At 45.6% G+C, this 21,834-nt stretch overlaps 1 protein-coding gene across 1 annotated transcript in view; it reads left to right on the top strand.

Moving 5' to 3' along the window:
- The window catches only part of ZSWIM5 (zinc finger SWIM-type containing 5), a 1,363,657-nt gene that overhangs the window by 362,316 nt on the left and 979,507 nt on the right, over positions 1 to 21,834 (top strand). The window contains exon 2 of the mRNA XM_044085901.1: positions 21,102 to 21,458. Coding sequence (XP_043941836.1) covers positions 21,102 to 21,458 — 357 coding nt within the window. The remainder of the gene's footprint in view (positions 1 to 21,101; positions 21,459 to 21,834) is intronic.

Below are 21,834 nucleotides of genomic sequence, written 5' to 3' on the forward strand. Positions count from 1 at the left end.
CTTTCATATCAGAAATATTTCAGTTTTCTCCACCATTTGGCATCCTTTAGCACATATATGAGGGTTTTCAGTTCAGTTCTCTACTGGGCTGACTTCTGTGCAGAATTTGCATGTACCTCCTGTATTCGACAGGTTTCCTCTTGCATTACAAAGGCATATACCATAAGGTGGCTTGGAGATGCTGAATTACCCTTAGATGCATGTGTGATATGGAAGAAAAGCCTGGGGTTCACCCAAAATCTGAAAAAGTCAAATCTCACCCCATCACAAAAACTGGTGTTTCTGGGGGTTTTACTGGACACGACTACAGAGGGCTTTCCTCCCAAAGGAACAGGTCACCTTTCTGACTCAGTACTTCGCATCACCCTTTAACAATAATCCCTGCAAGGGAAGGACCTGAGAGTTTAGGCTATAAGGCTTTGTGTACCCTATTGATCCATCTAGCCAGATTACGCATGAGAAAAGTTCAGTGGTCTCTAAAGAATGAGTCACTCATCCACACAATTCGTCTCATACCTTGTCTCAAAAAGGATCTGGATTGGTGGATCTCAGCATGCAGACAACCCTAGGGGTCCCTTTCAAGATTCCCTCCTCAAACTAGATCTTCAGCATATATGCTTCAGACCTGGCTTGGGGTGGTGCTTATGCAGACAGACTTCAAGCACAAAGAATAGTGGGACACAGACTTCAAAAAAAAAAAAAAAAAAAAAAAACACTCTCCTAAACCTCAAGTAGATGATGGCTTTGTTGATGGAGCATGCTAGCTTTTAAGGACTTAGGGAAGTCAGGAACTGTAGTAGTGAAAACGGGTAACATCACACTGATGTGGTACATAAGCACAAAGTAACTCAGATCTACCGTCTGTTGCTTAACAATACTTCTGTGGGACACAGCTTAGGTCCATGGGCCTAATGGCCATATATCCTGTGGTGTGTAGGACGGATGCTTTCTCCTTTCCAAGAATGGGATTGTTTACATATGCCTTCTCTTCCATACATCTCATCCCCAGTGCGTAGTTGGATCAGGAAGGAAGGGCCAGGAGTGATTCTAATAGTACTCGTTTGGCTGAGGCAACATTGTTACCCCCTGCTCAGCAGCCTGAGCAAGGAAAAACCGTGGTTGCTTCTCCAAAAGGTGAACCTTTTGACATTGAACAGAGGAACTGTCAATACACCCCAATCTGGCCGCCTTGAGGTTGACAGCACTGTTAATTTACTTGACTGCTACTCAAAGAATTTCTTTGAACAAGGGTGTGCTAGCTATTCTGAAGGAAGCTAGAGAACCAAGTACCAGAAAATCATGCATAATAAAATGGAAAATGTTTTTTCTGCCTGTTTAAAAAAAAAAAAAAAAAAAACAATCATCATTACAAGGTCTGCAAAGTTTCCTCAAGCCCTCTACTACCCGAGTTTGTCGTTTGTCTTGCCCTTACTTTAAGATACATGCTTCAGCCATTTCTGCATGTCTTCCTGTGCAATCCCCTCTTTTTTTTTTCCCTAACCCCATGTGAAGTAGTTTTGAAATGTTGCCATTCACCTGGGACTATTCATGACAGCTGTTTCTCTGTCCTGGGACCTCAGATTTGTTTTAGAAAAGTTTACTCTGCTTCCTTCTGAGCCTGCAGCCGAGGCTGATATAAAATTTCTGTATTAGAAAACAGATTTTGTAGTTGCTGTTACTTCAGATAGCTGGATCTTAGAACTGCAAGCCCTTGCATGCATAGATCTTTTTCTGATCTTTCACCAAGGCGTAGTTTCTCTCAAATTTAATCCTTGTTTCATGCTTAAGTTGGTCACTGAAGTAAGTGTTTGTAAACCAGTCTGCATGTCCCTGCCTTCTTTCCTAATCCTCGAAGATGGAGCTGATCATTCATTAGATGCATAAGGACAGATGTTCTTCGTATTTCACTGTTGCAGTCATCACACTTGGGTTATCCTGCCAGGGGTTATCCCTCAGTTGGCCTGAATACTAGAGGCTTAGTATTTATGCATTGGTTGCTGTCGCTCCAGGACTGATGTCAGGTCGTCAGTGGTATAAAATCAGGCAGCCGACGCCATTACATGAGTCTTTCTTGCCTAGGAGCCCGAAGCAGAAGCAGTTCGCATGAGAACTGGTCTGCCGCCATCTGTGTTTTCGTTTCCGAATTGAAGTTGAAGTCTTCTAAAGTTAACTACCCCATTGGGGATCCTTTTTTCTTGCTCAAACCGATCACAGAAAAAGTTAACAATAGTCTCGCCTGTGGAAAGCAAATACCACACTGAGTCTTCCATTCTTAATGAGTCACCTGTTTAGGCCCAGACCACGACGTCCCTCTGTCACTTTTGTGCTTTGTTCAACGCCAGAACTATACGTCATCGGGCCCTTATTGTAGCAAAATATTTTTGCTGTCAGCCCTCGTATTCCGATATGGCTTTGGTAAGCCATCCGACTATCGATCTTCCAAAAAAACTTAAGGATAAAGACAGAGACAGACCGCACAGGTCCAAAACTGCAGACACTTCGTTAAGCTAGTAGTCAGTTCTCCGGTCCTCAGTGAGGTGCTTTCGCAGCCCCTGATGCCTGCTTCTGTGGATTCTCAGGCCACTACCAAGACCCGTTTGGAGTCTAGTATGCTGCGAGACTCTTCTTCGACTAAGGGTCCTGCAGATGTCTCTACCTTGGATGGGTCCAGAGCCGCTGAGCAGCCACCGGCTTCTGAGGAAGTTCTTCGCACTACTGATACTCTACACAAACCGACGACTTCTTTCTCGTCTTCAGTTCTTTCTAAAACGACCAAGTTTCTAGGGCCCAGGGTATGAACCACACCCAAAAAAATGACCCAATCTCAGGTACCTGCTTCCTTGCCTCAGTCTCAAATGCTTAAAATGGCGGAAGACCTTATTATGCTTATTAGGGGAAGCCAGGCTACCCATTCCAAAAGAAAAAGACTTGTCCCCAGTAGTTTTATTTGAACACAAGTCCGATGACTCTGAGGTTTCTGAATATGAAGACATGCAACCCCTCTCTGCTTATGAGGATTCTGATGCAGAGGAATCCATTCCTTCTGCCTCTCCTCCCAACAATTTTTCATTTGGTGAAACCCTACATACTTTAAGGGAACATTCCAATGGCAATGTCAGGACTATCCTCAGTCAAAAAAGAGACTCGGGGAATTCTTAGATTTACCACAGCACAGACCTTTAGCCATTCCTCCTGTCCTGGATGATGTGGATGATGTTTTTATGGAATCCATTTTGACTCGTGACACACTTCCTCCTGCTCCCAGGAAGCCTGACCGGTACTACAGAGTCTCTAACTCTCTCAAATTCCTTTTCAAAAATCCTACTGCTGATCCAGAGATAATCTCCCAAGGACCTAAAAGAATTAAAGCAACCTCAGACAGATGGGGTAAAAAAGTATACACCTCTATACACCTCTGCAACTCTTGCTATTAGAGCACTAAATTGACAGTTCCACATGCTGAAGTATCAAGAGCATACCATGGAACTCCTCAAACAAAAAAAAAAATATCTTCCTTTACTGCTTGTGCAGAACATAAAGAATTACAAGAGCTTATGCATTCTGTAAGCCAAGTTAAGCACACCTTGCAATGTGGCTTTGACACCCTAGAAGCATCTTGCAGGGCAGCAGTCACTGGTTCTGTCCTTAGAAGGCATGCTTGGCTTAAGGAACAGACCTTGCCAGACCATGTCAATTCAAAATTATTGTACGCACCATTGAATAGGATATATCTGCGCTTTAGGGCAGGATCTATGCGCTTTCAGTTCTCTGCGCTTCCCTTTGGCTTATCCACTGCTTCCAGAGTTTTCACAAAGTGCCAGGCTCAAGCCATTGCTTTTTGCAGACAAAGAAATATTCAAATTTACCCCTACTTAGACGATTGCCTGATTCAGGCAGACAGTCAGGAAAAGCTGTTACAGCACCTGACCTTTGTAAATGACCTACTGATTTCCCTGGGATATAGTATAAATGAAAAGAAATCAAAACTAGTCCCCACACAAAAAATTGTATTCCTGGGAGCAAGCCTGGACACAGCATCCCAGATGCATTCCTTACTCAAGAAAAACAAGCCTACCTGGCAGGCTACTTCTCTCAACTAGCCACTAGAACCCAGTTATCCGCAAGGAAAATCCTGCAAGCTCTAGGGTTCATGGCCTCCTGCATTCTACTCATTCCATATGCCAGACTGTATATGAGGAAACAATGGTACTTAAAAAGCCTTTGGTGTCAACACTCTCAAGACCTGGAAACTATCATACCTCTGATACCCTGTCTAAGGAAAGATTTTCTTTGGTGGGCAGCAACATGCAACCACAAGGAACTTCCTTCTCCCAACCCCATGCTGCCCAGACCCTCACCACAGATGCATCAGACTATGCCTGAGGTACACACCTGGACGGCAGGTGCATTCAGGGCCATTGGAGCCCAAATCAAATACATCTGCACATCAACCAAAAAGAGACGCTAGCTGTTCAGCATGCCCTAACAGCTTTCAGACCCTTACTTTCCCTGGGGCCTCTAGGGATCAAAATAGACAACACCACAGTGATGTGGTATATCAACAAGCAGGGAGGGGCTCATTCTTATCCTCTCTGCAGGCTCGCCATGACCTTTTGGCATACGGCCTCAGCCATGCAAATACACCTGCTTGCACAATTCCTGCCAGGCTCCCTAAACTCTGTGGCAGACAACTTAAGCAGAAACCTGCTAGACCCACACAAGTGGCAGCTAGACTACAAAACCTTCAACCTTGTAACCCAGAAATGGGGCACCCCGAAGGTGGACCTCTTTGCCTCCCACTCCAATTATCAGCTCAGCAAATTCTGCACCAGGGAGCCTCACAGCAAGGCCTGGAAAGTGGATGCTGTGTCCTTCCGATGGGTAAACCTCTCGCTCTATACATTTCCCCCTCTAACACTCATTTCAAGGGTACTGCTCAAAATAAGGAAGGAAAAATCAAGGGCAATCTTGATTGCCCCACACTGGCCATGCTAACACTGGTACCCACTGCTGCGCAGCCTGTCACCCCTGCCACCATGGCACCCACCTCAGATCCCAACACTCCTGACCCAGAAGAATGGAGAATTCATGCATACACAATTGCCGACCCTGAACCTGGCAGCCTGGCTTATTCCCTGACCTCTCCTCCAGCTGCCAGCCTAAGCAAACCCATCCTGGATGTTATACGTGAGGCCAGATGCCCCAGCACTAGAAAATCCTATGCTGACAAGTGGAAAAGGTTTTGCACCTGGATCCAGGCTAAGGGAGCCAAAACAACACAGCCCTCCCTATCTCTCATCCTGGATTACCTAGCAGACCTACTACACAGGGGTCTATCCTCTTCTATTAAAATTCATGCCTCTGCCATCTCTGCTCATTACAGCACAGAGCCACCTCTCTTCTCACACCCTCTCATCAAACAGTTCCTAAGAGGGGCTAACAACTTAAGGCCACCCAAAAGATCTCTTACCCCAGCTTGGGACCTTAACTTTGTGTTGGAAAAGCTCACCCTACCCCCCTTTGAGCATGCAGCTTCAGCAGAGTTAAAATTCCTCTCTTGGAAAAAAGCCTTGCTTCTGGCCATCACTTCAGCTTGAAGAGTTTCAGAGCTACAAGCACTCATGGCTGTAGAGCCCTTCATCATTTTCCATGCTGACAGGGTCTCCCTCAGGACTAACCCATCCTTCATGCCTAAAGTAGTATCCAGTGTGGCTCTCAACCAATCCATTCATTTGCCCACCTTTTTCCCTAACACACAAAACAAGGGGGAAAGGATTCTGCATTCTCTAGATGTGCACATACCTCTCAGATTCTATCTGGATCGGACTAAATCTTTTAGAAAAACTAACCAATTGCTAGTTAACTTCGTGGAAGAGGGCATGATCATCTCCAAACAAAGAATCTCCAACTGGATAGCACACTTCATCCATTTCTGCTACAAACAGCATTGGAAACCACCCTCAAAGGGGTCAGGATGCATTCCACCAGAGCAACCTCCACCTTTGCAGCTTTTCTCAGAGGGGTCCCCACCAGGGACATCCTGGAGGCTTCAACATGGACTTCTGTTCATACCTTCACCAGGCATTACCACCTGCCTATCTTCTCCAAATCCAGGGCAGGCTTTGCCACTGCAGTCTTGCAGGGCATCCTAGCCAGCCCCCAGTCTTCTTGACTGCCTCCACCCTTCAGCTTTGGGAATCAACCCAAGTGTGATGACTGCAACAGTGAAACATGAAGAACATAGTACAGTTGTGTACACTTACCATAAATGTAGATGTTCGAGTGTATTCACTCAGTCCTGGTTTCCCACCCTCCATCCCCCTTGTCTCTCTCTGACTCCCTCTTTTCCTCTCTCCTTACAGGGGATTTTTGGTATTTACTTTCTACTGGTGGTGTTCTTCCACCATAACCTAGCTTCCTATTTGGAGGCTCCTGACAGTTGGGGCAAGAAAAAATGATGTAATGGCGTCGACTGTCTGATTTTAAACCACTGACGACCTGACTTCAGTCCTGGAGCAACAGCAACTGATGCAGAAATACTAAGCCTCTGATATTTGGGCCGACTGAGGGCTATCCCTGGCAGGATAGCCCAAGTGTGATGACTGCAACAGTAAATACACTCTTAACATCTACATTTATGGTAAGTGTACACAACTGTACTTTCTGGTTCTACCTTGACAAGGCAGATACCTATAGGAAAACTTTGTGGCCTTCACAACTAACTAAATAGCAAGTCTCATCACCAAACATACCATTTCTAAATGGCTTTCTAGCTGCATCTCCTTTTACTACCATCACCATGGAAAATAGACCCATGATAGTTATAGGACACATTCTACCAGGGCTTACAGTTACTACTAAGCTTGAGAGGTGTTTCCACCAGAGAAACTTTCGAGGCTGCTACATGGTCCTCCTCTTTCTGTCTGCACCTTTACTTAACACTACAGCTTACCTGCTTTTCTCAGAATAAAGCTGGATTTCCCTCTGTGGTGCTGCAGTGCATTCTAGTCTTAGGTTGATTAGTTTCCAGCTTCCCCCTTTATAGCTTTGGGAATCTTTCTATATTATTACTGCAGCAGTGAAAAAGAATGAACTTAGTACAGTTGTCTACTTACCATGAATATAGATGTTTGACTGTCTTTACTGTTCAAGGGTTTTCTCTCCCTCCTTCCCCTCTTTTATCCCTTGTAGTTGTGGTTGGGGTAGGTACCCTCTTCCTAGCCCTTCCTTCTCCCAATCCTTTTCGCTCCTCCCTTCCTCTTTCCAAGGCTGCAGGTTACTGATTCATGAGATGTTTGGGATTGTGTGTGTGCCTTGTACTCCTGGCCTGTGGATCAGTCTTTGGCAGGCATGAAAGACCTGACACAATGGCTGTATCTGACATCCCCTGCCCAAATGTCCTAACGTCAGGGTCAAGGTATTGCCAGCCCAGGATGAGGGTTTTAGGTTACTGGTATTCAGGCTGGCCATGGGCTACCAAAGCAAGAAAAAATATATTTTGTTACTGCAACATTGAAGATGCTTTTACCTTTACATTTATGGTAACTAGTCATAACTGTAGTTTCTGTTCTCTCTTTATCCACTAAATCTGATTTCTGTAGCTTCACTATAACCATTTAGTTTGTTATGCAGTTACAGTTCCGTTCTTATTGTACTTGTATTGGACACTAGCTTACTTCAGACAGTTTCTTAGAAGGGTCTCAGGAATACTGGCTGTGTATGCTCATTGTCCAACATTTTATGTACCTCTGCTGTGGGACTAGCATAGGCCTTCATATAGATATAACCGCAGCTAATGAAAATTGTTTGCAAGAAAGAAGACCGTAAAAGGTTGGTAAATCCAAATGTTATAATTTCCTGTTGAGACCTCTTCTCAAAGATCTTGAGTTACAAAAAGTACATCTGATGCTATCTGTGTCATTATTGATCAAAGATGGGTCTTGGGTCCAACTTCGGATCTGAGCCAGCAGAGTAAGCAACAGCTCCTCAGCTACTTGCCTCCCAACATCCCCTCTACCCATAATCTTCAGATCTCATTTGGTGCGAATTGTGAGTGGATGTGTTTTTTGCAGCTCAAGCTTTTCACCCAGATAAGTAGTCCTTTTTGGGGAATTTTGGGGGGTTTTCTTCTTCCCTTTTTTTATCCTTGTTAGTTTAGTGGTAGATTCCCCCCCCCCCCCCCTCCGTTAGCTGGTCCTTTAGGGTTTTTCCTGCTTTAGTACTTTCTCCTCCTTTTCTTGGGTGAGTGCTTGTGTATGATCCCTTTTTTTTTTTGTATGTTGGACAAAGTCTCTGGTTTCAGGAGCTGCTCCTCATGTGGTCAGAAGTTAGTTACTGCCAATACTCATGAGGTCTACTGTCTAGGAGAGTGCCATTTAGAGGTTGAATGTGATGTCTCTGCCCGATTCAACCCCAGGGCTCTCCTAGACCATAGAAACCAGCTTTAACTAAAAGGGCTAGCTAATGGGGGTCCCCTGGTCTCTGGTTCCCCCTCCAATGTCGCATTGCATTTCAAGAGGAAGCACTCTTCCTCTCAGGACTCCCCTTCTAAAAGGCTGAGGCTCTCTGATCCCAGTGCTGTGGATCCGAGTCCAGCCTCGAGGGCATCGGCTCCAGGGTCTTTTGCTCCAAGAGCCTCTGCTCCCCCTGTTGGATCCAAATCTTCAGAGGCTCGGAGGGCCTTGGATCTGATTGGGTCCAAAACCCCCTTGGATCCAACTGGTCTGTCGGATCCATCCGTGGGGTCCTTGGTGTGCTCGGATTGTCCAGACCGTCGGCTCCAACTGCTTCCTTGGAGCCCATCATTATTGTTGATCTTCCAGCCCCTTTGAGTGTGTCAGATCTGAGGCAGTCCAGCAGGTCCTCTTCTAGAGCCCGCAGATCTTCAGCCCATTCAGGCCATTCTTCTGTTTCCTCCTGGTTTACCAGGTGTTTGCTCCCATCTGACATGAACCAGATAATGAGGAGCTTCCTCAAAGCCCAAATGGAACTTGGCTTGTTACCATCCCCTAGCCACTTGCCGAGGGGCTCTTCACCCACGTCAGAACTCCTCTCTTTCCATCCAACTCATGTGAATTTGGCTCCTCAGTGTCAGATCTTGCCTAAGGAGAGACCATTAGTGTCTGGTAGTGTTGTCACTCCCACAGTGCTTGGGTCTTTGGCTGGTTCAACCCCTTTGCCCTTTGAGCTGGCCATGGCCTCGGCCCTAGCAGGTACGTGGGGGGCCACCGATGTGGAGGATCCAGTCCGGTGTTCTCAGACCATTCCCTTCCCTTGAGGGCATCTGCTTTGGATAGCTTGGGACCGATATCCTCCAAGGACATCAGTGCTGTGTCAAGGTCCCCCTTTCCACCCCAGTCAACCTTTCCCATTGGAGATGAGGGTGGGGCTTCTTCCAGTCTGTCGGCCTTTTGAGGATAGAGAACACCATCTCCGGTTGGTTGGCAGCATCTGCCTCTTGCCCTGAACCCCCCTTGACTGATTCTATTTTGGGTGGCGAGTCCTCATCCGTTCAGGGTCAGCCCACCCTGAGTGCCTTCAGAAGGGCATTAGCCCCATGGTGGGGGGGGGTACCCTCCTCTTCAGAGTCCTTCGAGTCTGCGGTGGAGGAGCCACCTCAGAAGAGGACGTGCAAGAGGAGGCACCTGGATTCCCCTTGAGAGTCCCTCACTGAGGACATAGATTTCGAGGAAGGGGACGGGTCCCCCAGACTACCGCCCGAGGAGGTGCTCTTTGGGGACATCCTCAAAATCCTGAAAGAGTGGGGTGGTTGGTCTGCTCCCACCCCGTCCTCAGAGGAATCAGTGTTCCTGAAGGCTTTTTGGGCAGGCCTATCTTACTCCTGGGTGTCTCCCCCTGTGGATGAGCTAGTCCAGCTTATTTCCAGCAGGGTGTGGATGGAGCCGGACACAGTAGAACCAGCCACCAAGAGAGCAGACAAATTCCTAAGTCCACCGAAAGACGAAGCATTTTGGAGTAAGAGTGTCCCGAGTGTCCCTGTTGATGCTATTGTGGTTGCCACAGCTACCAAGAATGAGCTTGCGGAACAGAGCTCTATGGTCCCTCCCCCTAATAGAGAGTCGCAGGCGATTTGACGTTTTGGAAGCATGTGTATGCATCAGCTACTTTTGGACTGAGGACTACTAATTGTATGGCATATTTCACACGGCTGAAAGGGGATTTGGTGTTTGAGCTTTCCTCTTTCCTTTCAGAGCTGTTGCCTCCGAAGAGCTTTAATCTCTCCGAAGCTTTTCACTCTTGCATCCCTTGCTAATACCTCATTGAGGTTGATCTCTAATGCTGTAGAGGCCACCTATCAGGTGTCATGCCTGGCTTCACCTTTGCAGGTTTGCATACAACTTCAAGGCGTCCTTTACCAATGCCCCATTTGACGGATCCCCATTGTTTGGTCCTTCTGTCAAGGAAACCCTGACCCACACTGAGCAGGAGGGAAGGACTTTGTCTGCAGTAGGGATCAAGTTTTCTACTCCCCAACATTCCTTCTCCAGGACTCGGAGGTGTAGTAAGAAGCTGTGGTTCTGCAGGGTTCAGTCTTCCTTCCAAGATACCCCTCAGGAGTCCTCTTCTTCTGGCCGCGGAAGGGGATTTGATGGCAGACGTCACCCCAGAAGCAGAGGATATCCGCAAAATTAGGGCTTCTGAGAACCCTTCACGGAGAAGCCCCTACAAGCGCTCCTGAAGCGTTGCCTTGACTGTCTTGCCCTGGAGAAAGTAGGGGGCCATATCTCCTTGCATCCCCTGGCTTGGGCGGCTGTTACCTCAGACCGATGGGTGCTAAGCGTTGTGTACAGGGGATACTTTATATCCTTCGATTGCCCCCCCCCTGTCCAAATGTCATTCCCAGGTGTTCCACCCCGCCCAAGGGACTTAGCTGTCACAGGGATTCAAGACCTTATTCAAAAAAGAGCCATCCAGGAGGTCCCAACAGGATAACAAGGGTCCGGAACTTACTCTCACTTCTTAGTGCCCAAAAAAAACAGGGACCTGCCTCCCATTTGGACCTCAGCAAGTTGAATGTATCAGTTAAGAAGTTGAAGTTTCGGATGGCCACTGTTCAGTCCGTTCTTCTGCGCAGAGATGATTGGATTTGCTTGGTAGATCTCAAGGATGCATACTATCACATAAAAATCAACGGGTACTTGAGGAAATTCCTGCACTTCCAGCTGGGGGCCAATCACTATAAGTCCAGAGGTCTGCCCTTTGGTCTCACCTCAGCCCCCTGGGTGTTCACCAAATGTATGGCAGGGCTTACAGATGTTCATCGTGTTCAACTGTTGCAGTCATTACTCTTGGGTTATCCTGCTGGCAGGCTACCCGCAGTCTGCCTGAATTCCAAAGTCCTGGTCCGGCGTCTGTTGCTGTCGCCTCTTCCCTGACGTCAGTGTGCCAGGGGTATAAAAGATGCAGCTGACACCATTTTCTTCAGTCTTTCTTGCCGCGCGGTGCCCGTGCGGGTCGGACGACTCCTGAGATTTTCAAATCTGGATTTCAGAACCGAAGTCTTCATTAAAGCGAAGTACCCCATTGGGGAAACTTTTTTCTTGCTCCAGACTGATGTCAGAAAAAGTTAACAATTGTATTTCTTTTGGGAAGCAAATACCTCATAAGGATTTTCACTCTTACTGCATTCCTTGCCTAGGCCCCGACCACAACGTTGCTAGTTGTCAGCTTTATGCTAGATTTAACCAACGCACTATTAAGCATTGGTTTGACTTCGCATTTCATTATTTTGGCCGAAGGTTTAATTATATAATGCCATCAGAACAGCTGACGACCGGAGTTTACAAAAAACACAAGGACAAGGAAAGGGATAAGCATCTGAGGTCCAAAACCGACGAGGCCTCCGCTAGGCCAGTCGCCGGTTCGCCAGCTCTCAGTGAGGCGCTTTCGCAGCCCCTGGCACTCACTACCTCAGAGCCGCAGGCCGCTTCTGATTCCCACGTGGAGCCGACTGGGCCTCTGGATACTCAAGGTATTGGACACTCGGAAATCATTCCCTCAGATGGGTCTGGAGCCGCTGAGCAGGCATCGGCTTCTGAGGGTGTCTTCAGACCTACACAGTTATATATTAAACCATCTTCAGCTTCAAAGACTAAAGCAACTCTAAAGACAAAGAAACAAGTACAACATTCTCCTACTCGGACTACAATGCCTAAAAATCAGATGCTTAAAATGGCCGAAGACCTAATTACTCTGATCAGGGGTTCCCATCCCCCTCCTGATGAGAGGCCTAGGCAAGAGACAGAATATGATTCTTCTGATCAGGTTTCTATTTCCTCTGATTCCTCTTCTGAACAGGATTATTCCATTCCTCCTTATGAGGATTCTTATGCTGAAGAATCCATTCCTTCAGCCTCTCCTCCTGAGGATTATTCTTTTGGGGAAACACTGCATACCATGAGGGAGCATTTCCACTGGGAAAGCCAAGATTGCTCAGAATCTAAGAAAAGACTCCGAGACTTTCTGCTATTACCTCAGCACAGACCCCTTGCTATTCCACCTGTTCTAGACAGTCTGTTCCCCAGACTCTTTACCTCCTGCACCTGCTAAGCCTGACAGATACTACAGGGTCCCAGATTCTCATAAATTCCTATATAAAAACCCCGCTGCTGACCCAGAAACTATTTCTCATAGTCCCAAAGGGGTCAAAGCTTCCACTGCAAAAAACCTTGTCGCCTCTGATAGAGATTCTGGGGCACTGTACAGATGGGGGAAAAAAGTTTACACTTCTGCTACCTTGGCTGTAAGGGCTATAAATTGTCAATTTCATATGCTTAAATATCACCACTACTTAATGTCACTGCTTAAACAGAAAATGTTGGCAAATTCTGAATGTTCAGTGAACAAGGAAATGCAGGATTTATTGCATGCAACTGAACAAGGGGGGAAGCGTGCTTTGCAATGTGGTTATGATTCAATGGAGGCCTCTTGCAGGGCCGCTGTTACAGGTTCTGTTACTAGAAGGCATGCTTGGTTAAAGGAACAGAATCTACCAGATCATGTTAAAGCAAAATTATTAGATGCCCATTTACAACATGATACTTTGTTTGGTGCTAAAGTAGAAGAGGTGTTGAAGAAAATGGAGGATAAAGTGAAATCCATGCAGACAGTTAAAGATTTTTTGCAGGTACAGCCACCCAGATTTAGCAGGAACTGGCCTTCCAAAAATTGGTCCTTTCCAGTGTCAGACAGGCCACAAAGAGGCAGATACAGACATCCCAGAGGCAGATCTCAGCCCCAAGGCTCATACAGGCCTAAACAATGGGGTGCTCCTACCTCCAAAAGTGGAGAAGACAAATCACAACCTTACAGGAAACAGTCCCAATGACTTTCCTCTGCCAGATCCAAGCACTTTTCTTCTGACAGCCCCCTTAGGGGGAAAACTAGCACTTTTCTCACAAAATTGGCAAAAGATTACCCAAGACAAATGAGTCTTGAACATAGTGTCCTAGGGCTACAGGTTCCATTTTCACACCCTACCAAGGGCAAAAGGAATGCCAGACCTAACAAGAGCAGGGGCAAGGATTTTACTCCAGACTTTTCTTGGTGCCCAGAAAGGACAAAACCTGGAGACCAATACTGGACCTGTCTATACTCAACATGTTTCTGGAGGTTCCAAAATTCAAGATGTTGACTCTATAGCAGCTACTGTCCATGCTGGGCAAGAAGGCTTGGCTCGTAACTTTGGACCTAAAAGAGCCATACCTGCATGTCCCAGTCAGACTATCTTGCAGAAGATACCTCAGATTCACAGCTGGGCTCAATGCACTACTAATTCTCTGCACTGCCCTTTGGCTTATCTACTTCCCCCAAGGTCTTCACAAAATGCCTGGCACCAGTAATTGCGTTTTGCAGACAAAGAGGAATACAAATATATCCCTACTTCGACGACTGCCTTATTCAAGCAGAGAACAAAGACATTCTTCTAAAGCATCTGGCATTTGTAAAGAGATTACCAATTTGCCTAGGGTACACAGTAAACGAAAAGAATTCAAAACCAGTACCCTCTCAAGAGATAATATTCCTGGGTGCAAGCTTAAATACAACTGCCCAGATGGCTTATCTCACGCCAGACAAACAAAGGCAACTGACTTCTTACTTCAAACAATTGACAACAAAGACCCACTTATCTGCAAGGAAAATCCTGCAGGCCTTGGGCTTCATGGCATCCTGCATTCTACTAATTCCATATGCCAGACTGCATATGAAGAAACTACAATGGTATTTAAGAAGTGTTTGGACTCAGCATTGCCACAGCCTGGAGACAGTAATTACCCTTATTCCCTGCCTGCAACAGGAGTTTTGATGGTGGGCACAGGCCTGTGGTCTGCCATTCACTTTACCCACAGCCAGACAGACACTGACAACGGATGCATCAGATTATGCTTGGGGAGCCCATTTGGCAGGAAAATGTATTCAGGGCACATGGCCTGCAAGCCAGATGCATCATATCAATCAAAAAGAGATGCTAGCTGTTCAGAATGCCCTGAGAGCTTTCAAGGACCTACTTCATCCAGGACAGTTACTGATGAAGACAGACGATACTACGGTCATATGGTACATAAACAAGCAGGGAGGCACACATTTCTACCCCCTCTGCAGACAAGCAATGACCCTGTGAGACACAGCATTAATTTACCAAGTTCACCTGCAAGCACAATTCCTGCTAGGAAAAACAAATACTCTGACAGACGAACTAAGCAGAAACCTCATGGATCCCTACAAGTGGAAACTGGATCCACAAGTCTTCAGCATGATAACAAGAAAATGGGAATGCCCTGACATAGATCTATTTGCCTCCCCTCACAACTGCCAATTACAGAGATTTTGCACAAGGATTTATCACAAACAAGCATGGAGAGTGGACGCCCTATCCTTCAGCTGGGAAAACCTAACAGTATATGCCTTTTCCCCACTGCCTCTCCTTCCCAAGGTACTCCTAAAGGTCAGACAAGAGAAGCCAAAAATGATACTGATTGCACCAGACTGGCCACGCCAGCACTGGTACCCAATCCTAAAGAGCTTGTCTCAAGGCCCAGCATGGATATTGCCTCAAACTTCCCACTTGCTGACCCAACAAAACAATCAAATCCTGCACAGTCAACTCAGGACCTTAAATCTGGCAGCATGGCAGATAATGTAGCCATTCAGAACACTCCTCTTTCAAAAGCTGTTATGGATGTGATCTTGGAGGCCAGGAGGCCCAGTACCAGAAAATCGTATGCAGAAAAATGGAAGAGATTCTGTGCTTGGAACCAGGAACAAGGCATTGACACGTATGTACCAAATATTCCTCAGATTTTACAATACCTAATTGAGATGCTGGACAAAGGCCTTTCCTTTTCTTCAATAAAAATTCATGCCTCTGCCATTTCAGCCCATTACAATACGGAACCTCCTATCTTTTCTCATCTTTTAATAAGGCAGCACCACAGAGGGGCCAAAAACATAAGACCTCCAAGGAGAGCACCAATACCTGCATGGGACCTCAATTAGGTCTTGGAAAAGCTCACACTGCCTCCCTTTGAGCCAGCCTCAACAGCTGATATAAAATTCTTATCCTGGAAAACAGCTCTGCTACTAGCAATGACCTCTGCAAGATGAGTCTCGGAGTTACAAGCACTCATGGCTGTGGAACCTTTTATCATTTTTCATCCAGACAGGGTTTCTCTGAGGACAAACCTAACATTTATGCCTAAGGTGGTGTCCAGTATGGCCCTCAACCAAACCTTTCACTTGGCCACTTTTTATCCAAACCCACAGAACAAGGGTGAAATTCTGCATTCTTTGGACATACACAGGCAGCTACGCTTCTACTTGGACAGAACTAAAGCTTTCAGAAAGACTGAGCAACTTTTAGTGTCATATGCTGCAGGATCACAAGGAAAGGCTATCTCAAAACAGACTTTCTGAATGGATCAGTCATTGCATCTGTTTCTGCTATTCTCAGCATGGCAAATCAGTGCCTAAGGGCATTAGGCCTCATTCTACCAGAGCAGCAGCCTTCCCCAGAGGAGTACCAACCAAAGACATCTTAGAGGCTGCAACTTGGAGTTCAGTGCACACTTTTACAAAGCACTACCACTTATCTCTTTACTCTAAATCCAGAGCAGGCTTTGCCACTGCAGTGCTACAGGGCCTCATAGCCTCTCCTAACCCTATTTAGCTCAGCCACCTATTCTGAGATTTGGGATTCAACCCAAGAGTAATGACTGCAACAGTGAAACACGATGAACATAGTACAGTTGTGTACCTACCATAAATGTAGATGTTCGAGTGTATTCACTGTTGCAGTCCAGGTTACCCTCCCTGCGGCCCCCTTTCTTTTGCTGAGGTTCATGTGTACTTCTCTATTCTATACAACCTATGTGGTGTATTTGCTTGTAGATGAAGGAAATGTTTTTTTACTGCATGTATGTTTATTTGCATAATATTTTTAGCCTACCCTTTTGGGGGCACCTGACATCTGGGGCAAGAAAAACTGAAGAAAATGGCATCGGCTGCATCTTTTATACCCCTGGCGCACTGACGTCAGGGAAGAGGCGACAGCAACTGACGCCGAACCAGGACTTTTGAATTCAGGCTGACTGTGGGTAGCCTGGCAGCAGGATAACCCAAGAGTAATGACTGCAACAGTGACTACACTCGAACATCTACATTTATGGTAGGTACACAACTGGTACTGTCTTCCTTTACCTGGCCGTTTGGCTCCTCACTGTGCTCCCACAAGGCATCATCTAACTCTAGCCACAGATTACACGCACTGCCTATTTTGAGATCTGGTCATTACAGTCAACCTTCCCAAGTCGCACCTTGTCCTGTGTCAGAGACTGGAATTTATAGGGTTTCTTCTGGACATTGTCGGAGACTGCAGCTCTTTCTCCCCACAGGGTAGAAGCGATCCAGGAGTAAGTCCTACTCTTCCTGGATGGAGAAAGTGTCCCTGCCCATTTAATACTGTAAGCCCTGTGTTCTGTGATGGCGGCAGTTCAGCTGGTCCCCTTCATCAGGTACCACATGCGAGTGCTTCAGTGGACCATTGCGGTACAGTGGTCAGCTCTTCACCCTATGTCCAAGGCAGTCCAGATATCGCAAGTCTGCCAGCGTCACTTAGTGTAGTGTCTCCTGACCAATGATCTTCTGCTAGGGAGACCCTTTTGTCTTCCTCAACCCCAGGCCACAGTGACCACGGACGCCTCCCTGTTTGGGTGGGGTGCATTTTCAGGGAAGGACATCCAAGGCATATGGTCCCCATCAGAGACCAAGTTGCACATCAGTGTCCTAGAGATGAGAGTTGTCCTGTTGTTGCAAGCCTTCCAGGACTATCTCCTTCTTGGGACTGTGGCATTTCTGACAACATGGCGGTAGTCTGGTCCATCAACAAGCTCGGAGGGGGGGGTGCATGATCGTATCCTCTGTGCATAGAGGCCATGAGAGTGTGGACATGGGCTATGTCCTCCAGGCTCTTTCGTCTTGCGATGCATATTCCCGATGATTCCAACATGTTGGCAGGCAGGCTCAGCAGATCTATCCTGAGTCCCCATAAGTGGTCCCTGAACCAGTCAATGGCAAGCCAGATATTTGACCTTTGGTCTCCCATGCTGTGATCCGTTTGCCTCACTAATCAATCACAAATGCAGCAAATACTTTGCCCTGATCCCCCCCCCCCCCCTCCCAGCAGGAGAATAATCCAGTGATGCTCAGATTCACAATTTGCTGCTGGGATTTCTCTATGCCTACCCTCGAGTGTCCCTCATTCCCAAAGTCTTACAGAAAGCCCGTCACCTGAAGACTCACCTCATCCTCATTGCCCCATTCTGGCCTTGTCAGATGTGGTTCTCCCTCCTCTGGTCTCAATTAAAATATTCACCCTGGTTATTAGATCCAGCCCGGGATCTCATTTCCCATCCCTGGGGCTTCCTTTTCCCAACCTTCAATCTCTGAGGCTGACAACTTGGTACCTCCAGTTCCAGTGATTGTCAGCCAGGTTAAGCTGCCTTCTCCAGTGAAGGGCATCATTTTGGCCTCCCAGAAGCCTTCTACTAAAAAGGTTTATTCCAGCAAATGGAAGAGTTACTCTCTTTGGGCTTGTCAGCGGGAGATGGATGCTTTTTCTGCTCCTGTTCCGGACATTTTGTCATTCCTTTCCTCTGTTTCATCAAGGAGCGAGCTTCTCTATGCTTAAGCTTCATTTGGTGGCTATTTCTAACTTTCAACTAAATGACAGCCCCATGTTTTCTTGTAGGCTGTGCAAGGCCTTTCTTAAGGGTATTTTCTTGCTCAGGCCTCCTTTCAAAGATCTGTCTCCGCCTAGGGATCTTACTTTGGTGTTGCAGTCCCAGACACAACCTCCCCTCAAGCCTGCTTTGAAGTGTAATATTAAGTTTTTGTCTTGGAAGACTGCCTTTTTGGTTTCTATTACCTCTGCCAAGAGGGTTTCTGAATTTGTATAAAAGCGGCCTTCATGATTTTTCACAAGGAATAGGGTATCTCTCAGGACCAGTCCTTCCTTCATTCCTAAAGTAGCCTCAGAAACTAACCTTAATCAGTCAATTCAGCTGCCCATCAATTTTTCGAACAAAGGAGAGTACAAACTACATTGCCTGCATGTACATAGACAGCTATGTTTCTCTTTAAAGAGGATGGAGAGTTTTTGAAAGTCACATTAGCTTTTCGTAGCTTTCTATCAGGCTAGGAAAGGTAAGGCCATTTTCAAAGTTTCTATTTAACGAAGTGTCGCTTGTCACATTTACGAAAGCAATCACATTGATCTTCCCAGGCCTATGAAAGCTCATTCTACTAGGTTGGTGGCTACTTCTTCGGTCTTCTGGGCAAGGACTTTCTTGGATAACATTTGTGCTGCTGCCACTTGGTCAAATCTCCATACTTTTGTAACACATTACAAGCTGGATTTTGTGTCCAGGGATAGAGCTTTGTTTGGTTCTTCTGTGCTCCGGCATGTCGTCCTTTGAGACCACCCAAGTGTTATGGATAGCTGGGGACTCTGACCCATCTGTAATCAGTAATGACATGGATAACATCAGAGAAAGAGTTATGTACTTACCATAACTTGGAATCTGTGCTATCCAGGGTCATCATTCATCATGTTCCCACCCTCCGTCCCCCCTCCTTCTGGTGACTGGGGATTCATGGAGTAATGGTGTGTTTTGTTCTGCTGTTCCTTATTGTAGACTGTTTCATTGTCCTTATTTCTATCTAGCAAACGTGATCTGTGGATTATACATAGCAGGGGTTCCTGGGATGGGAGGAGCTCGAGCTCAGGAGCTGTCGCTTACTCAGCTGGCTCGGATCTGAGGTTGGATCCAAGACCATCCATGATGAATGACACTGGATGGCACAGATTCCAAGTTATGGTAAGTACACAACTCTTTTTTTTCACACAGAATTATATATTTACTTGAGTTATTTGTATTTGTTTACTGAGGTAGTGCACTGACCTCAGTGGTCCATTTGCAGCAAAGCCTGGATGAATATGATCACATAAGACTGGAAGGTTAAAATAGGCATATTGTAAAATAAAACGAATTTTAAAACATCTATCAGAAGCATTTGGCAGGTTAGGTATATTGCAGTCTATGGATGCTGCACTATATGGGAAACGAGTACTTTGTCAGAGACTGTACAGTGAATCACATAAAGTCGATGCAGAAAAAACACTGGGTTTGTGTTATCTGAGTTTGTGTGATGGGACTGGTAGTGTTGCAGATTTTGTGTGTGTGTTTGGGGTGGGAACTTTCCCCTTTGCAAAAAGTTTAGTGTATTGTGCAACATTTTGAGTATTGCTGTTTTTGCATTTAGACTTTGTTTTTCTTTTGGCTTTTCCCGGTTAGGGGTCGCCATAGCGGAATTCCGGTCCGCTAATGATTGGCAGTTGATTTTTATGGTGCAGAGGTGCCATCCCGACGCCCAAACTTCAGCGAAGGCACGCCCCTTCATGAATGTCTTTCGAACGCCACTCTACCGTGGGGAGGACATGCAGACTCCACACAGAAGGCGCTCCAGCCGAGAATCGAACGGGAAAACCTCTTGCTGCGAGGCAACAACGCTACCGCTGCACCACCGCGGCTACTTTTGCATTTAGACTTTTAGCTGTGATTAATCGCATGATGTTCACATTGACACTATTACTCATAGTGGCTCCATATTATGCATGCGTGTCTCTGGTGCATATTTTTTTATCTATAATTTTGTAGTATTGCGTTTTACTACTAGAGGAGGACAGCTCTATCTCAGGGAATAGAGAAGGGTGATTTACTGCAAAGTTGTTTGTTTCTCAGTGATGTAGTTGTACATACAGCAGAAGTAGACAGCGCTCGTGAAGTCATCTTTTCACTCAGAAAGTTATGCATCTGCCTTTGGTGTTCCTCACTTTTGTTGTGCCAGGCTTGGTTCTTAACATTAATTGCATGCATGATAATATGATGCATGTTTTTCTGTTAGTGTTTTGCTTTTTGATACATACTTGTGAAGGATAAAGTCAAAGTCGAAAGTAATTTTGTCATTTTAGATCAACAAGTGTAGATTAAATGAGATTCTGTGCAATCAGCTCATCATGGGACAGGCAAAAGAAACCATGTAAGACATCATTTAAAACAACTTATAATATTGCTATCACTGTGTTAGAAATCAACTCTACACTTAAGTATATAGCTACATATATTCTTAGAAACACACACTTGTTAAGATACTAAAAACACACATCTAGCAGCCAAGTTCAAGTATTGCACATGAACTGTACTAGTATATTAATAGAATCTGTAATTGTTCAGTACACTCTTTTGTAGGTCCTTTTGGTATTTATTTGCAGAAACTTTCCTCTGAGTTAGACTGAGAGAGTAAAGCTTCTTGGGCTGTCGACTCCAAGATGATTTCTTTTAATACCATAAACTTTTGTGTTGGAGAGTGAGGATGTACGAAAAGTGGAATTTAGACATATCTGACTAAATTGAGGCGATAGGTTTGTATGATCAGGAAAAGACTAAACTGAATTGTGTTGTGTAGGTTTACATTTGAAGATGCCTGTGCAAAGTTTTTCTTGACACTATTCTATTTGTTTTTAGGGTTTCATCTCAGTGGCACGGTGACGGAACCTGCAACTCCGTCAGAACCAGAAATGACATACAAGGTTGCCATCAGTTTTGACCGCTGCAAAATCACCTCTGTGACATGTGGCTGTGGAAACAAAGACATTTTTTATTGTGCTCATGTGGTTGCTCTTTCCCTGTATCGGATTCGCAAGCCAGATCAGGTGAAGCTACGCCTACCCATCTCAGAGACCCTTTTCCAGATGAACAGGGACCAATTACAGAAATTTGTACAGTATTTAATCACTGCACATCACACAGAGGTCCTTCCAACTGCACAAAAACTTGCAGATGAAATCTTGTCTTCAAACTCTGAAATCAACCAGGTCCATGGTATGTACAACAGGAGTTTTTCTCACACACTTGTTAAATTCTGACATTCTTATTTAAGTTAGTGTTGTTGCACCTGCATCAGTTCATGTGGTTGTTGCAGTGCTGTATAGTTGTATGCACTTTGATCTTCATGAAAATGATTATTATGATTTCTGTTAAATTAACCATTATTTTTAATTTAAATACTTATAATTCTTTTTTTTTTTGCTTCTAAGCTTAAAACTCTGCCTTGCACTTACAGGGAGAGCTTGAGGACATGATAAACATTTACGGGTCATTGTTTTGCAGCTTATTTTCTTTACGTTTAATTTTGCTGTTAAGTGCGTGGAGCATCTAACATGGATCAGTGCCCTTAATAACAAAATTAAAACATGAC

This window comes from Protopterus annectens, chromosome 10.part0, assembly GCF_019279795.1.
Source record: "Protopterus annectens isolate FY-2018-M chromosome 10.part0, PAN1.0, whole genome shotgun sequence".
Lineage (NCBI taxonomy): Eukaryota > Metazoa > Chordata > Ceratodontiformes > Protopteridae > Protopterus > Protopterus annectens.